Source organism: Natator depressus, chromosome 18, assembly GCF_965152275.1.
Source record: "Natator depressus isolate rNatDep1 chromosome 18, rNatDep2.hap1, whole genome shotgun sequence".
NCBI lineage: Eukaryota > Metazoa > Chordata > Testudines > Cheloniidae > Natator > Natator depressus.
Window position 1 is genome coordinate 6221940 of NC_134251.1, and position 18400 is coordinate 6240339.

At 58.6% G+C, this 18400-nt stretch overlaps 1 protein-coding gene across 1 annotated transcript in view; it reads right to left on the reverse strand.

The window, feature by feature from the left end:
• EPHA2 (EPH receptor A2) overlaps positions 1–17982 on the reverse strand; it is a 38940-nt gene extending 20958 nt beyond the window's left edge. The window contains exons 1-3 of the mRNA XM_074975178.1: positions 17809–17982; positions 8397–8464; positions 4444–5104 (exon numbers count right to left, since the gene is read on the reverse strand). Coding sequence (XP_074831279.1) covers positions 4444–5104; positions 8397–8464; positions 17809–17893 — 814 coding nt within the window. The 5' untranslated portion in view covers positions 17894–17982. The remainder of the gene's footprint in view (positions 1–4443; positions 5105–8396; positions 8465–17808) is intronic.
• Positions 17983–18400: the final 418 nt, after the last annotated feature.

The window sequence follows — 18400 nt, forward strand, 5'->3', positions numbered from 1 at the left end:
CCCTCCCAGGTAAACTTGGGGTGGGGGTGAACCCCAGCTTGCTGCTTTCCCATCACCCCTTATCCGGCTGCTTTCTCCCCTGGACTCGCCGGTCCAAGGCTGGCTGTGGGGGCGCCCAGGGCCATCGCTATGATCCCAGGGTAATACTGTGGCCCAGCGCCCTCCACTCCCACTGACAGCAGCCATGGCTGGCTCAGCACCAGGCAGGGTCTGAGTTGGCACAAAGCTCCCTTTAACTTCGGGGGTCTATGACCCAGGCCCTGCCAGGTGGCCAGCGCAGGGACCGACCCTCCATGCCCTTCTCCAGGGCAGAGTCCCCACAACTCAGGGGCGGCTGACCAGCCTGTGACATGGTTGGACTGGGCTTGAGACAACCCTGGACTAAGCCAGGCATGGCCCAGGCAGGGGTGGGACAAGCTTCCCCACACAGCTCTGCTATTCCACGTTTGGGCTCCCTGCCAGCACCCCTCAATCCCGACCCGCAGCCCCCAGCTATCCCAGCCCTGAGCTCCCCACATAGCCCTGCCAGCACCCTTCAATCCTGACCCGCAGCCCCCAGCTATCCCAGCCCTGAGCTCCCACCATAGCCCTGCCAGCACCCCTCAATCCCGACCCGCAGCCCCCAGCTATCCCAGCCCTGAGCTCCCCACATAGCCCTGCCAGCACCCTTCAATGCTGACCCGCAGCCCCCAGCTATCCCAGCCCTGAGCTCCCCACATAGCCCTACCAGCACCCTTCAATCCTGACCCGCAGCCCCCAGCTATCCCAGCCCTGGGGTCCCCACATAGCCCTGCCAGCACCCCTCAATCCTGACCCGCAGCCCCCAGCTATCCCAGCCCTGAGCTCCCCACATAGCCCTGCCAGCACCCTTCAATCCTGACCCGCAGCCCCCAGCTATCCCAGCCCTGAGCTCCCCACATAGCCCTGCCAGCACCCCTCAATCCCGACCCGCAGCCCCCAGCTATCCCAGACCTGAGCTCCCCACATAGCCCTGCCAGTACCCTTCAATCCCGACCCGCAGCCCCCAGCTATCCCAGCCCTGAGCTCCCCACATAGCCCTGCCAGCACCCCTCAATCCCGACCCGCAGCCCCCAGCTATCCCAGCCCTGAGCTCCCCACATAGCCCTGCCAGCACCCCTCAATCCCGACCCGCAGCCCCCAGCTATCCCAGCCCTGAGCTCCCCACATAGCCCTGCCAGCACCCTTCAATCCTGACCCGCAGCCCCCAGCTATCCCAGCCCTGAGCTCCCCACATAGCCCTGCCAGCACCCCTCAATCCTGACCCGCAGCCCCCAGCTATCCCAGCCTTGAGCTCCCCACATAGCCCTGCCAGCACCCTTCAATCCCGACCCGCAGCCCCCAGCTATCCCAGCCCTGAGCTCCCCACATAGCCCTGCCAGCACCCCTCAATCCCGACCCGCAGTCCCCAGCTATCCCAGCCCTGGGGTCCCCACATAGCCCTGCCAGCACCCCTCAATCCCGACCCGCAGCCCCCAGCTATCCCTGCCCTGAGCTCCCCACTTAGCCCTGCCAGCACCCCTCAATCCCGACCCACAGCCCCCAGCTATCCCAGCCCTGAGCTCCCCACATAGCCCTGCCAGCACCCTTCAATCCCGACCCGCAGCCCCCAGCTATCCCAGCCCTGAGCTCCCCACATAGCCCTGCCAGCACCCCTCAATCCCGACCCGCAGCCCCCAGCTATCCCAGCCCTGGGGTCCCCACCCACAACTCTGCCATTCCACGCCTGGGCCCCATGTGGGCAGTTCTGCCAGCGCCCCTCAATCCTGACCCGCAGCCCCCTGCTATACCAGCCCTAAGCTCCCCATCCACAGCTCTGCGAGCCCCCCTCAATCACGCTGAGCCCCCCACTGCTATTGTAGCCTCAGGATTCTCCTGTGTACGAAGCAGAGACGCAACCCTCTGTTCCTGACTCGGGGGCAAACATCTGAAAGAGCTGAATCTCCAGAGAGACGCCAGCCCCCGCACCCCAGGGCCTTGATCCCAGCCCACCTGCTCCCAGCAGCCGGGGAACTCGGCCAGGAGACAGCGCACCTGGGATGGGAGCTGGAAGCTGGGGAAAGGCACTTCCCAATTTATTGCTGCTTCCCTGGAGCCCCTGGAGAAGGCAGATTGGTGTCTCACAGGCCATCCCAGCGCCGGGGTCGCAAGGCTGGGGCAATTTATAGCTGCCACTCAACCTCCTTGGTAACTGCCAGAGACCTCTTGTCTCCAAGGCAGGCAGCAAGATCCATAAACACCCCCCACCCCGATCCCCAGACCCCCAGTCACACCTGGCCTCTCCTTGGGTGCCGTTCTCCAGACACAGAGGGATTCATAGCTTAACTGGGCTCAGGGACTGTAAGGACAATGCCAACCCACGCCCCTGCCGCACCCCTGCTCCAACAGTCCTGGGCCCCTCCCTGAAGGTCCCCAAGCACACCTTCCCCTCCAAGAGTAGGGCTGAGACCAACAAACTCGAGTCACTTGTGACCCAAGGCAGGTGTCGGAGGGAGCCTGATGCATTGACCTGTCAAGCTCCCCCTTTGCACAAGGGAAGTTAGGGGGAAAATGGAGCCCCAGGAGCCTGTGGTTTGAGGTCAAGAGGCTCCTGTCGGCTGCAGAGCTGGCCGAGGCCGTACTAAGACGGGACGGCCTTTAGCAGCCCCCCCGGGCTCAGCAATTTGGGGTGGGAGGGGGCAGCTCCCTTCCCCCCATCCCGGCTCCCCCTACCTGGCCAGGGGGCTCTTGGGCCTTGCGGGGGCTCAGCACCATCCTCACCCAGCTGGGCCGGAGGGAGCCGGGCGGCCACGGCAGGCGGAGAGGGCGTAGGCCCTGCACGGCCCATGAGCCCCACCATCCGGGGGGTTGAGCCGCAGAGCCGGGCAGTGGTGCTGGAGCGAGGGCACAGCAGCCCAAGGGGAGGGGAACAGCTGGATCACAGCAGCTGTCAGACGTGACATAACCGCGAGCGCTCCCACACAACTCCCGGCCGGGGGATCCCACCGCGCCAGCCGCTGACGTGCGCGAGCTCCCTGCAAGGGCGGGGCTCACCCATGGCACCTTAACCGCCCTCCTGTGGGGCCGGCGAGGCCCTGATCCAGGGAGGGGGGCCAATCCAGAGCCCAGATGCGGCTCAGGCCCCCACAGACACCAGGGCGGAGCAGGGCTCCGTTCTCCGCTCCTCTCCCACACCTGGCGGCCGATATTTCTCAGGTCCAAGGCAAGGAGCTGACAGCAGCTGGGCAGCTGAGGACTGAATGGACCGTGGAGTCTCTCCTAGAGGGATCCCTCCGGGGGCACTGGGGCAGGGGCATGCCAGGCTGCTGCCCATGCTGGGCTTATTGGGGGGATGGGGGTGGCAAAAAGACACCCAGGGCCAATAGACACCCAGGGGGTGTCTCTGGGGGACGTGCTGGGCTAGGAAGAACAGCCCCAGCACCAGGTGGGACATGGCCTGGGTTTTCAGCCCCCTCCCGCCGCAGAATGGCTCCATCCCCCACCCCCACTCCCACCCCACTGTCCCAGGACTCGTGGCTGCTTTGTTTGCAGCTAATCCCCATAAATCAAACCCTTCCCTGCTCCTTGACCTGGAGGACCCCGGACTCCGCGAGCTGTCCAGGGTCGACAGCAAGTATGTGTGGGAGGGAGTTAGGCGTGTCGATTCTACCCTGCAAAGGTCTGAGTTCCCCCCCACCCCCCAGCACCACTTTTTGCATTGCTGGGGTTTATCCTGCCGGCCCCTCTCCCACTGCATTCCTCACCACTCATGTCATGAGGGAGCTGCCAGGCCAGCACAGGCATCTGCTCCATGGCTGGACCCCCTGCCCCCTCCCCCACCGCTCCCAACACTGATGCCTATTGTTTAGGAGGGTTTTATCGGGGAGGCTCAGATCTCTGCTCTCCAGTTTGCTGGTGCCCCTCCCGGAGCAAGGAAGCAGCCTTGAGACCTGGCCCAGGAGGGCGCCCCCAAGGGGGAGCAGGGCAGAGAAGAGAATGAATGGAAATAGAAGCATTTGCCCAGGGCTGGGAGAGCAGAGGGGCTGCGGGGCAGGGTTCAGGGCTATCAGCCGAGCTGTGTTGGGAGCCCAGGGCTGAGATATCACGTGGCCACAGGTCAGGGTTGAGGTTGATTGTCAGCTCTGTGTGTGCCCAGGCCCAGGGCTGGGGGTCAGGACTGAGAGGCATCACTAGATCTGGGGGCTAAGAGGGCGCTCAGGGCTGGAATAGCTGGGTTGAGAATAATAAGCGGGGTGGGGGTGGGGGGTGCAGATTGGGACTGGGGGGCACCAGCAGAGCTGAGTGTGGGAGCCCACAATAACACTGGTATCGCCTGGGGAGTTCTGCACGGCCCCTGCCCGTGCTGCCCCAGCCCCAGCAGCCTCGTACACACGAGATCTTCCCCCCCCACTCTCCCCATGCGCACCCCCATCCGGGCGCCCTTACCTTTGCAGCTCTCCTCCACTTTCTCGTAGCCCGCCCGGCACAGGCACTGCCCGATGGGCACCAGCCATTCCCCGTCCGAGTTGCAATGCATGCTGGGCTCCTCGCTGGCCACCGCGTCCTCCACGCACGTGCCCCTGACCTTGGCCAGCGCCTGCGAGTCGGCGCCGGCGATGGTCTCGGGGAAGAGCGCCATGTTCTGCAGCACGCCGGGGCACTTCTTGTAGTAGATGCGGACGGAGAGCAGGGCCACGCAGGCCCCGATGTCCTGGAAGGCCAGGTAGAAGCCCTTGCGGCTCAGAGGCCCCACTGAGCGCACCTCCATGTTGAGCTTGACGTTGCGGGAGGCGAAGTCGTCGCGCACGGTGATCTCGTCGGGCGCAATGGTGGCGATCTTCCTGAACTGGCGCTTCTGGAAGTTGGTGCCATAGTCCACATCCGATTCGGCGTAGTACAGGTTGAAGGTCTCCTTGCAGGAGCTGGCCCCACCCGGGAAGCTGTTGCAGTCCCGCACCGTGAACTTCAGCTCGATGAAGATGCGCTCAGCCTCGCTGCGGTAGATCCAGTTGGTCCGCAGCCAGTTGTCCTGGTCGCCTTCCATCACGTTGCAGACTGAGTAGATGTAGATGAGGGATTCGTTCATGACGTTCTGGAGGAGGTCCCACTGCCCGGGGGAGACGAGGGGTTACATGAGAGCAAAATGGGCTGGAGCCTAGGCACTGCCAGCCCAGCTCCTCTATCGGATGGTCGGAAGAAGGTGCAAGAAATCCTGCAGGGCCCCTGGTTAAGTTTCTTCCTGACCCCCTCAGCTGGAGGTTGGCTCATGCCCTGAAGCGGGGAGCTGGGACCTGGTGAACCCTACCTCGGCTCCGCCCTGCAACCGAAGGCAGCCACGGGCGGTTTGATCCCAATACCGCCCTGCAATTACACCCGGTCTCAGCATGCTCACCCCATGCCCGCCCCCTCCGCTGCCTATTGCCTGTCCTCCTACAGACACCCTGCCATTGTCCATGGATGGATATTGACCCTCGACCCTCTGGTGCGCTTGTCAGGTCAAGAGACCAACCTTGGTTTTACAGATGGAGAAACTGAGGCTTGTGGCGGTTCAGGCCCCACATTATTAAGGGGCCTCTGATTCTGGGTGCCCAACACAAGCCCGCAAAGTGCAAACACAGAGCTCGGACCAAGCTGCCCACTCTCTGCTGGAGCCAGCACTGTCGACCAGTTCTCACCCCGTCCACGGGGGGGCGCTGCTCCCAAATTATTCCAGATGCTGGAAATTAAATTAAATCTCATCCCATTCCTGGGAAGCCTGGCCAGCCAAAGACACTCTGACCCCAGCGCTCCTTGACATCAGTGAGTATCTTTCCACTGGGAGCGAGATCAGGCTGTCAGCCTGGCTGGGGCGGAGGCGGGGCTGGGGCTGCGGCTGGAGCCAGCCGGGTTCCACCTGGCTCTTGGAAATAGCTGAGGTTTAGCAAACCCAGGGGATTAACTTGTCAGCACAGTCCTGCGGGCGGGCGGAGGGCAGAACACACTGGCCAATTAACCTCCTGACATGGCCCACCGGAGGGCAGGAGATAGGAAACCTGCCAGGAAAGACCAAAACAAATAGCTGCTCGGGTTGGGGTTGGGGGAGGAAGAGGAAAGGGCAGCCAGCCTGGGGGTCTCCACACTGCTGCAAACAAGGGACATCTGATCCCACCCGGCAGCCCCCTGGCCTCCTCGCCCCCCGCCCACCCCATGTGGCTCCCCCTGGGGAGCCAGGGGCTGGAATGTTTCCTGGCAGTCTGGCAGGGCCGCAGGAGAGAGTCCCCCAAGACTGAATGTTCAGAGTGTGTTGAGAGCTCCAGCCGCCCTCCGGCCCATCCCCAGTGCACCGACCTGCTATGCTGGCCCTAGGTGCCGCACACCCTGTTGTGCCGAAGCTGCTCACTCCTGCAGCCCCACTGCAGACTTGCCCCTGCTATTCTGGCCTTGGGCCTCCCCACACAGCTCTACTGATATCCCGCAGCTGGCGCTTAGCCCCTCATGCGCCGCATCCCCCCTGCAATGGGGTGACCACGGGGGCCCCCAGAGTATAACCCCCCCACCTCGATCTCTGCTCCCTGATCAAGGAAATGGGGGGGGGGGGGCAGGCTCTGATCCCAATGACCTCAGGGAAATCCAGAGCAGTCTCTCTAGCATCGGTGGTGGCACGCCGGATGGCCGGAGCTCAGCGCCTGGCCCAGGATGTGCGACCTGGGGCCGTATAGAGGAGGGGTCAATGGATGGGGGGTGAAGGCATGGGGTGGTGCAGGGTTGGTCTGCCTGTGTACACTCAAGCCCAGATCCTCATAGGTGCCTAACTCCCACGGGGGGTCTGGTCTTAGTCAGTAAGTGCAGTGCCCCGCCCTCCGCCCCGAACAGCAATAGGACCCTACCTGATCTCTAGCCTACATCACTTCCAAAGACCCCACCACAGAGGCCTGCCAAGCAAGGCCATGCCTTCCTTCCAGAGCCTGATCTTCGGCTCCTTGCTGAGAGAAATGCCCCCCGTGCCCTTCCCTGCATCGGGACATGCGCCACCCCACAGGACAGCTCCCGGCGGGCAGGGCCCAGCTCTTTCCTGAGGCCCCCAGCACAGCTCTACCCCCTCTACGGCCAAGAATTCAGGTTCCTTCCCATTCCCGTCCCACTTTCCTGACCAAGAGCCTTCCCCGGGAGGTCACCACCGCCTCCCGCAGGGGCAGTCCCCGAGCCAGGGCGCTGGAGAACAGGGAAGAGGCAGCTCCTGAAAGTCTCGGTGGGGAGGGGGAGGAATCCAGACGTGGCCCCTCCCAGCAGGCAGCGATGAGCCGATTTTCTCCAAATACGCCGATACAGCCCAGCACTATTACAGCCTCCAGCCACAGCGTTCAAGGGGAAAGTCTAGCAGTTAGAGCAGGGGGCCAAGGAGTCAGGGGTCCTGAGGCTGGTTAGAGTGGGGGGACAGAAGCCAGGGGACCTGGGTCTGGTTAGAACTTGGGGCGGGGAAGACCGGGAGCCAGGGAACCGAGTCTGGTTAGAGCCGGGGGGACCAGGAACCAGGGGACCAGGATTTAATTCCTGACTTTTCCACTGGCTCGGGATGTGAGCACATCTCTTCCCCTCCCCGTGCCTCAGTTTCCCAATCTGTACAAGGGGACAATCACAGTGACCTACCTCACCAGCATAAGTGGGGTGGGGGCGGGGAGGTTAATCCCAACTGAAAAGTGCTTTGAGCTCATCACAGCAAAGGGGCTCTCAAAGGGCCGGAGTCATGCATGGATTGGTTTGAACTGACCTGATCAACTTTAAAAAGGGGCTGCGATAAAGCAGTGACTGCGGTGAGCCCTTAAAGCCACCACCCAAAGCCCCAGGGCTGCCCAGCATTCTCCCCAGGCCCCCTGAGATCACGGACGAGATCACAACCCCCATCTTCCATCTTTGAACAATAAACCGAACCTGCTTATGGAAGGACAAACCACCCCGCTCCCCACCTTGTGCTTTGGCCCTGGGCCCATGTTATGTTTAAAGCAAACATACCCTGTACAGCCCACCCAATTCACATCACGTGCCACTCCAATGGCAGAGCTGGGCACTCCCTCTCGAGGAGAGGGCTGAGTTTGAAAAGCTCCCCACCCACCACTAGCCAGCATTGCTGGGCCAGATTCTGCTGTCGTTTACACTAGAGTGGTTACTCTGGATTTAAACTGAATAGAGGGTGGGCAGGATCCAGAAAGGAAAGGCAAAGAATTCCCTAAGCCCTGGCTGCTACTCCCAGAGGGTCTGGTCACCAGTCGAGGCATGGGCACCTCCTGTGTCCTCTGCCTCCCAACGGACGTCGAAGCGGATTCTCCTCTCGCTAACCTCAGGGTGAATCAGGAGCGGATCTATGGAGTGACCCCACCCCCACCCCCGAGAGCTCCCGCCTAGTGCTAGGGATTCAGACTTACCCCCTTCCCATAGGGATGGGTCAGCCAGCCGAGCTCCCCGTGGGCTTTGGCAAAATCCAGCAGGACAACTGAAAGGGAAAGCAAACAAACGTGGTTAGACCAGGGGAGGGGGAATATACAACCCAGCTGCAGGCACCTCATCTCACCGACAGACAACCAGATGTCTGGCGCATTCACCGAGCCCAGCCGAGGGGGAAAAACCCCCCCAGATCAGAACCCTCCACTCTCGCACAGTGGCGTAGCACTTTGCACGGGTGTGAGCGAGGGTGCAAGGCCAGAGGCTGGTTTCATTCATGCCTATTTAACACCAGCACCTGCTGTGCAGCGTGGAGAAAACCCCTCTTTGTTAAAGATCCAGCAGCCACGCCCCCTCAAAGCTCCGGCAACCTTTGTTTTAAACAAACCTGTCGTGCCTCCTGCCGGCACCACAAGGGACCATAAAGGGCCCAGCCCCATGGCTCAGCTCAGCCCTTGCCCCAACAAGCATTTGCTCCCTGCTTTGGCTACGCCGAGGGGCCGATGGTGGCTGTTCCCCAGAGCGGGGCAATACGAAATCTGGGTGGCCCTGCAGCTCAGCACAGAGCCAGAGCAGGACAGCTCTGCCCAGGAGTAACCTCTCAACGCAGGCACCTGCTTCCTATGGCCTTGGCCTCTACTCTCCCCCGCGCCTTTAGGCTGGGTCCCCAAAGCTGCAGGGGCTGCAGCAGCATCATGGCCCCAGTGCTGGGCAGTCACCATCAGGGTGGAGACACCAGCACCCTTATCTCGCGCTTATCTCAGGGCTGCTTTTTTATTTGCCCTCATTCCCATTATCTGAGCAGCTGACTAACGAGCTAGAGGCTTTTTATTTAGGAACAGGGCGGCAGCCGGAGAGGAAAGGGCAGAGGATCCAAAGGTGCAGGAGGGAGGTTTCGGCAAAGGTCAGGCCGGCCCAGCTCTGTTCACTGCTAAGAGGAAGCCAGGTCGGGTTAGACAATAGGGCCAAATCATCCCTGGCATAACCCCAGTGAAGTCGATGGTGTTATGCCAGAGATGAATCTGCGCTAGCTGGTATAAGGATTACGAGGCTACTAGCCCTCATGCTTCAGGGCACCAGCTCAGCAGAGGTCAGGCAGGAATTTCCTCCCCCTATCACTGCAGTAGCAGGTCTGATGCCTTTCTCGGAAGCATGCGGCTTCGGAGACAGGATAGCAGGCAGGATGCCCCTTTGCTCTGCTAACTCCTGTGCTGGCAGCATCCAATTCAGCCCTTCCTGCTGCACGCCCACCCCGACTCGCTGGTCCTTCACCCCAAACAGGCATGATCCCTGTCGCCTCCAGGGTTTTCCTCTTTGGCGCTCCCATTCTCCAGTTTTTTTTCCACTGTGTGAAAAGGAGCCGCGGTGCTGCGGGAACGAAATCTCTTCCAGACGCCAGTTTGGATCCAGTGGCTGCTCGCAGCTGCCAAGGCTGCAACCATTCATTAACATTACGCTGCAGCTTGCAAACCAACCCTGTTGCCTCCGAGGGGGCTTGGAATGGGGTGGGGGTGGAGGGTGTCTGTCTCCATTCTCTGGGTCTCAGCACATGCGCTGGGCTAGGATTGCTGGAGGAAGCCTCACCTCACTCGTTCTGCTCTTGCTTATTCCCTGACTTGCAGCACTGTAACCCCATTGCCTTCCTGCTTTACTCGGCTGGGAGTGAGAGCAGAATCAGCCCCAGGAGCTAGGCCTTGCTTGGTGATATCTGTGCCTGGAAGAAAGACTGGGGTGGGGAGGGGGTAGCCCTCATTTTCCTAGCTCTGGCTCCTAAAAGCATTGCTGTAACCACAAGACCCTCCCATCTTCACACACCGTACTGCCAACCTGTGTAACTCACAGCTGCAGGATTTCTAAGCATTTCCACAGCCTCATCACTCCAAGTACTTCTTAATTCATTACCAACAGATTTATCCGCATAACCCCCTGAGTGTGATTAAGGGAGTGTGACAGGTTTCAGAGTAACAGCCGTGTTAGTCTGTATTCGTAAAAAGAAAAAAGAAAAGGAGTACTTGTGGCACCTTAGAGACTAACCAGTTTATTTGAGCATGAGCTTTCGTGAGCTACAGCTCACTTCATCGGATGCATAGCATATAGCAAAACTGCAGTTTCCACAATATGCTATGCATCCGATGAAGTGAGCTGTAGCTCACGAAAGCTCATGCTCAAATAAACTGGTTAGTCTCTAAGGTGCCACAAGTACTCCTTTTCTTTTTTCTTTTTAAGGGAGTGTGATTACCCTCATTCTAAAGTGGGGAAACTGAGGCTCAGAAGGAGTAAACGACTTGCCTAAGATCACCCAGGGAGCCTGTGGAAAAGCTGGGACCAGAAGCCAGCCCTCCTGAGTCTCAGCCCAGGGCTTTCACCACAAGGCCATCTTTTTTTCTCATCAAGGCAAACATTGTGGTTGGGAGTCTTTGAGAGGACGAGTCTATTTTGCAACCACAAGTGAAAACTGGAGCCATGCAAAGTGAAGGTAATGACAACAAGGCAGATCATGGCACAGGGGTCAGGAAAGAAATACACCCCTAACCCCACCAGCTGGACCACTGCACCATTGCATAGGCACATTACAGACAGGTAGCCTCAGGCAGTGGCCACTGTTGTCCTTGACTGGCCAGTGATGGGATCTGCCATGGCCAGCCCCTGTCCTCAGCCAGCCAAACCCTCATAAGACATGTTCAGACATGCCGGGGCCGGAGCCTCTTGTCCCCATCAGCACAGGGGCGGAGGCTGGAACCTGCCAAGGGATCAGATGGATTTGAAAAGAGGAAGGAAAGAAGAAAAGAAAAATAAATAACCCAGCAGCCGCATGACAGAGGCAGTGAAATCAAAGGGCGAGCGGCCCAGGCCTGAACGGAAGCAATTACCCAGCCCATCAGGGCCCTGCCAAGCCCTGGTGAATCAGCCAGCCAGGAATGTGTTAGCATCAGGGATCTCTGAGCGAGCGGTGGAGGGTATCGGGCAGGCCAGAGGCGCATGCACCCCATGGGCTCCGGGCTCGTGCTGTTAAGGAACCCAGGGTTCAGGCTGGGGAAGGGGCCCGACTCTCCCTTCTCAGATCTGTGAGAGCCAGGGGCAGTCAGGGGGAGGAGCGCCAGGCCTGAGGTCTCGGTGCCAGGGCTGTAGCCTGGACACCGAGGGGCCCCAGGCTGCGTGGGACGGGCTGCAGTCCCCCAGCCCACCCCGCTCTAACTCACTGCTGGGATGCAGGGGAAATCTCTTTATGGTTATTCTCCCAGGGCAGCAGAGCTGGCTCCATGCCCTCCCTCCCTCTGTAAAGCAGCACTGGCCAGATCACCCTGCTCCAGCTTCCCTTAAAGAAACACGCCCCCTTGCCAGCCCCGCCAGGTGGGCATGAGGAACAGCAGGGCCTCTGCTCCTCCCAAAGCGCCTGCAGCTCCTGCTACCCACCAGCTGGCTTCTGGGGAGGGGGGTTTGGAGCAGAAAGAGCTGGGCTCTGCCCACGGCATGGGCGTGTTCCCTGCCTCGACGTCTCAGGATAGGGCTACGTGGCACTGAAAGTCCCGCGGCTGGCCCGGGTCAGCTGACACCGGCTCACAGGGCTGTACAATTGCAGGGTAGACACCCAGGCTCAGGGTCTCTGAGGCCAGGCACCAGGCCGCGCCTGACCGTCTACACTGCAGGTTTATAGCCCTGCTGCCCGAGACAGCTGACCCGGGCCGCGAGACCTGTGGCTGCGTTTTATTGCAGTGTTGATGTACCCTCAGCGCTAACCAGGCGGCCCCTTGGTGGGGCTGGATTGCAGGAGGACCAAACAGATCAGGCAATCCACGCCCTGCACCCCAGAGAGTCCCTAAGCCCTGTTGCACCCCCCACACGTGACCCAGCTTGGGCCCCGCTTTTCCAACAAGCTCCTGCATTTTGGCTCCCACCCAGGACAGTTGCTGAAGGTTGCTCCAGACCCCATTTCTTCTTCACAGTTCCCTGCTTATACCCAGCCGAGCGCCCCCTCCGTGTTGCCTGCAGTGGTGCAGTTAAGGGCGGGTCCCTGGATCAGGGCAAGTTCAGGGTGGATCCATGGGGTGGACTGGATCTGGGAAGCAGGCTGGGCAGTGAGCCCCCTTTGGTTCTGTGGATCCATCTTTTGCTACCTGCCTTTGGACCCCAGACCAGTCCTAGGGCTGGAAATGCCTTTAATCCAGGGGCAGATGAACCCATGGCTAAGAAGAGCCCCAGCAGGGAGCTTGGGGGTGGGGTTCAGGCCCACCCGGCTAACATGGGACAGCCCAGCTCCGCAGGCTCCCCCCATCCCATCTCTTTGATCCAGGTGCCAGCACCCCAGTCTGTGCAGGAATAAAGGATGTGGGAGGCTAGTGCTGCAGGTCCGATCCGAATACGCTCCCTGACACAGGAGGTCTCTCCCAGCTGTCCTGCACCCCCAGGCCCCCTCCTCCCCCATGGCAGTGAGGCAAGGCACAGCCAGGATCTCGCACCCTGGCAGTGAGCTGAGTTTGAGAATTCTCACCCCGAGCACCAGTCCCACCCCCCTGCATATTGGCTAGCAGCAGGGGCGAGCCCCTGGCCCACGCAGGGAGAGGGCACGCCCTCCTACTCCGGCTGCAGGTTGCACCTGGCAAGTCACGGCAGGTTTTGAAGGACCAGCCAAGGAGTTAAAGCCATGCTGATGACTGGTCTGATACAGGGGCTTTCTCCTGTATGCCGGGATCCTGTGCGCCTGGGATGGGGTGGGTCTCGTGAGTGACACCCCTGAGCTGGGCAGCTGTTGGGAGGAGAGTTTAGCACCCTGGGCACAGGAGGGCCTGTGATAAACACAAAGAGGATTCATCCTCCAGGCTGCCGGCTGCATACAGACGCTGGGGTTCCCTCTGGTCCACACACTAATTAACTCAGCCTGTGCCGCTTAACGTCACCACCCAGCATCTCCTTACGTCCCGATCTGAGCCCTGCACTCCTGGAAAGGGCTGGCTATCTCTTAACCCAGCAAGGTTCCTGGGGCACCATCACCCTCCCCTTGCAGCACATGGAGGTGACCCATCCTAGCGTCCTGTTTCCCGGCCCGACCCGCTCAGCATTGCTACATCGCATGCTGGGACCTGCCCCTCCACCAGCCACGCCTCCATATGAAAGATAAGGGTGGCTGCAATCCTCAGGCAAACCGGGTGTGGTGTGTACAGGCTCACCAATGCGGCCCTCGGCAGGAACCCCCAGCCCGGAGGAGCTGGCTGCATGGGAGCTCAGAAACCGGGCTGTGCATGGAGTCGACACCTCACCGGGGATCTCAATCTGCCCAGCTAACGCAAACCCCACTGGCTTATTTCAACGCAAAGGTGGGCTCAGCTGGTTTCCATCCCCGTCATTGCAGGGCGCCTGGTGGTGCTACTTCCTCCGCTTTCTTCACCCATTTATCTTCCCCCCTCTCCGGCGCTTTGCAAAGATTCATCTGAATCTCCCAGCATTATCACCCCGTTTTGTAGCTGACAGGGCAGCTGCAGGGCTGATTGCTCCCCCACGCCTCTGCTGGGGAAACTGAGGCACGGAGCGAGGCAGTGATGCCGCACAGTGAATCTGCGGCAGAGCCTGGAAGCCGGATCTCTTGACTCACAGCCCCAGCCTTTGCAAGCACCGGTTTCAGGCCCAGTTTAAATCCCCTTTGAATTTGGAGGCATTTAGGCCCTGATTCCCAAAAGGATTTAGGTTCCTAACTTCCAGTGGGAGTTAGGAACTTAAATACCTTTGAGGATCTGAGCTTAGTGCTTTCCTGGACTTCAGCATGCGGCGGATTGGAGCCTCAGTGAGCAAAGCTCCCCCATCTACCATGCATGCTCTGTAACTTTAACTATCTCCCGCTCCAGCCTATTCAGAAGGCGATGTGAATAATACAAACATCTCAGTGGGCCGAGCCTGGTCACCGAAGCAGCCCCAGCTCCGAGGTTTCATTTGCAAGTCACCTTTTAAGTGTTTTACGCAAGAGGGAGAAAAAAACCCAGTCACAGTCGGTCTGTCTGTTTGTCTGTCTGTCTGTGCTTGTGCTGTCATCCAGGCAAAGCTTTCACAGGCTGGAAGAGATTCCCCCCATTCCTCCCCCCCCACATTTAAATCCTTTCTCCCCCTCCCTTTTCAGTGCCTTGTTTAATCTGTTTTAATTGGCTATTAAAAACATTAAATCAACAAAGGAAAAATCCTATTTGAAAAGCTAAGTGATCTGCTCAAGGCCACAAAGGCTGATAAAATGGGACACCCCCCCCCCCGCCACCGCATGCGTTGCCCCACTGAGAACACCTGAGACCTGTCTACACTATAGCTTCTATCTTTGGTGGAGAATTATCTACCCTATTCTAGCCAATGCAGCCCAGCCCCGAGAGGGAGCCGGTTGTCAGAGCAGAGATTAGCTCTCCAGTTTTGTAGATCTGCATTCAGACCCTCAGAGCACCTTATCTGTAGTAACAGTGCTCTGGACTAATGGCAAAGGTCTCCTTTGGCCCCTCCACTGTGGACTTCACCTAGCATGTTTTGCTCTCCTTACATATGGAGGAACTCCAGGTTTTTTCCCTAATGCAGAATCATTACTCCAAGGGGGAATAGAATAGTACTGTCAAGATCCGTCATGCAGATCGGAGAGGAGAATTTCACCCTTGAATATACTTCTCAGGTTATAGCCCAAGGACTGATTGAAAGCACATGTTCTTAAAGCAGCTGATTTCCCTGGTATATTGCAGCATAAAAAGCATAAAAATAGACCTCAGGAGTTTACCGAGTAACGAGCCCTCTTCTATTCCACAGCAATGTTAATTGGAAGCTGCAATTTGGCAAGAGATTAGTCCACATTAGACACCAATTACTTCTGGCACTTGGAAAACAACAAACGCAAACGTTAATCTGAAAACCTGCAGCTACCTTCCAGCGGCTGCTTCTCGGGGGGAGCGAATCAAGCTGCCTGGGGAAGCTGATGTAGCGATGCCTGGTTTTAAGGATGGTTGAATAGCCAAAAGCGGCTACTAGTGGTGGGTGGCCAACCCGAGAGGCAGCAAAATCAAAGCCTGGGCACCCAAAAACCGAGCTCCCCTGCTGAGTGCTTAAAAATCCAAGCGCCCCAAATTAGCAGCTGCTATCAATTGTTGCGGGGGGGGGGGGGTTGCCTTAAGTCTTTATTTATGCCATAGATTCTTATGCTTCTTTCTGAGCAATTACAGCCCATCTGCCCAAGTGTGCGTATTATTCCATGCCTAAGCCACATTCAGCTTGGTTTTTTAAAAGAAATCCAATAACTCAGCATCGGACCAAAACCATCCTGGTGTCACGTGCCCACGCCGAGGGTTTGGATTTCTTTACAACACTTTTTGTTTAAGATACACGCTCACAAAATTTCAGAGTTCAATACAGCTGCTCCCTTTTCTAATGGCTTCTTTGAATGACAGACAGGTCCAGACAAACATCCTCGATCCCAACGTTCAGCTCTAGGTGGGAATTTCGCAAGTAGCCCCGGATCTCTATGATGGAGAAAACTCAAACACCAGATCGGAACAGCCCCATGCGTTGGGAAAGGTCTGAGCTGAATCTGGAGCCGATCAGAAGTTGGGAGCCATCCCGGGAAGCCGCCAAGCCGCGTGCCGGAGTTGCTCTCTGGACCTAAGCCAAAGCTCAAAGCCAGTGGGAGTCTGACCACTGCGCAGATCAGTTACTGACCCCTGCGAGCTTGTCTGCACACAGGGTTTTGTAGCCATCTGATGACTATATCAGTTTAGAAACAGATCTCGTTAAAGCAGTACATGGATGCCCAGTTATACCAGTATGAAGGTGCGTCTGCTTACTCAGGAGACAGAAATAAGACAAACCCCTAGAAGCACCCTTGTCCTGGTCATTGTAATCACTTAGCACGAAGGGGTGAGTGAAGGATGGGGAAAAGTTTATTTGATTTTTAAACAACTCTTAATATTGTCCTAAATATTCCAGGCAGGAATTCTGCTTCAATCTGCTTTGATTTTTCTCCCAGGGCAGCAATCCCCAGGAGTGTAGGTGAAATCCTAGAACGCTGGGAATGTTTCAGACATGGGCCCAAACCCAAAAGCCTCGATCCAAACTCCGGAAAGGCTTTGAGTCGGACCTCGGCCCCGCCTGGCTGGAAGCATTACATGGTAAAAGTACGGATTGGAAGTTGGGATCAATTTTCCTCTAGCGGCCCCCCCCCCCAAAAAATGGAATGTAATAATTCTGTCTTCAGAGGGCTAAAGGCCAGAGTCAATCTGGAGCAGCTTTACTAAAAATCAGTGGGGTTAACTTCAGATTTATTCTGGTGTCACTGAAAGCAGAATCTGGCCCTCTCTCTGATATATCCTGGGTGTGTCGGGGGGTTTCTAAATCAGGAGAGGGACCACTCATGCAATTTACATTTTTACAAAAGCAGCATTCAGGCCACACATTAACACTGTCTCTCAATAAACACTGCATGGAAAGAAGGAATCTTCTGGACAAAACAAGGAAAGCGCCCCCCCCCCCAAACACACCCTTTAATGGTTCACACCATGGAACGCAACACCTCATGCACCTTCCGACCAGTGAGTCAGCCCCCTCCCCTCCTGCCTGGCCCTGCCATGGGCTTGTGCGGCCCAATCTGGGCGAGCCAGGCGGTTGTGTAACCGAGGTGTCACTGCTCACACTTCCAGCCCAAGAGTGACATCGCCCTGAATCAGCCGCCCTGGGCGAAGTGGGGCAATCGCGACTTCTCCCGGGCGCCAGGGGACTTCCAAAGAATCGGAGCAGGCAGAAGGGCCCCCTCGCCTTTCCCCGGGTAGTTGAAGCCGGGGAAGATCCATTCACCCGGGGCGAGTTTCTCCCACCTACCCCCGGCAGCAGGCTCCTCCACCGAACCACCCCCACGCGTGACACTTCCCAGCCTCTGCTGGCCGAAATGTGAGTCCCCGCTCCTAGCCAATCCGCCAAGGTCCGCGCTGGTATGAGCGCTCCTCCCGATCCGGAGTCACACCCAATCCCAGGCGCCGCTAAAACAACCTGCCTGTGAGACAGCGAGGTGCCGACGGGGGTTTATCAAACTTGCCCGGTGCTCTGCAAATCTTTCCCGCGGCCGGTTTTTCCTTCGGGCCCCTCCGCATTCCGCCCCGGCCAAGCCGGCTCCTGCCCCCCCTCACAGCCGGGGCCACAGCCCCCTTTCGTGGCCACGGCCTCGGCTCTCAGCCCCTCTCTGCCCCACACACGTGTCGGGGGCCCCACGCGAGGCGATCGGCGGCGGATCAACCCGAGATAAGGGCAGGAACAGACACTCGTTCCTCCCCGCTTCCCCCACCCCAGCAAGGGGCGCCGAGTTTCCAGGGGGCCGGCGGGAGGGGTGGGACCCGGCATGTCAATTGCATCTGCAGGAACAAGGCTTAAAAACCCAGGGCAAAGCCTCGCTCTTACCTTCTTTGGCCCGGGAGCTGAGCAGGGCGCTGGGGAGCAGCAGGAGGGCGAAGTAGAAGGGCGCTTGTGCCCATCGGCTTCTCATGTTTCTGGCTTCGGGCCCTCGGGAGAGGTTGGGACGATCCGAGTCTCTCCGGCGGCGGCTGCGGCTGCTGGTTCCTTATCTGCGCCCTCCTGCCATGAGCAACTTAATGGGAGTTTGTGGGAAACTTCAGTCCTGTTCATTCATGCCCTGAGCTGATGTCACCCAAGCCACTCCCTGAGGAATGCCTTAAAGAGACAGCACCAAAATGAGTGAGCAAAGAGGAGTAATCAGACCTAGCGCGTTTGCCCTCAGGAGCTTTGATCTTTTATCACCTCTCATCTCGGTGCCATCCTGTTCACCCCATGGGGGGGAAATCCTCCTACTGGGCAGCAAAGCTTCAGGTGGGGGCATATGGTAGATCCTTGGGAACAGAGCAAGATGAGAAATGCTGTCCATCCCGCCTCCTCCTTAGGGACAAGGACACATTTGGGTGTCAAAGTAGAATGTATTTAAGAGATCTGGCACCCTTTTGCAGCTGGACTCCTGGTACACACACAGAAATATCCT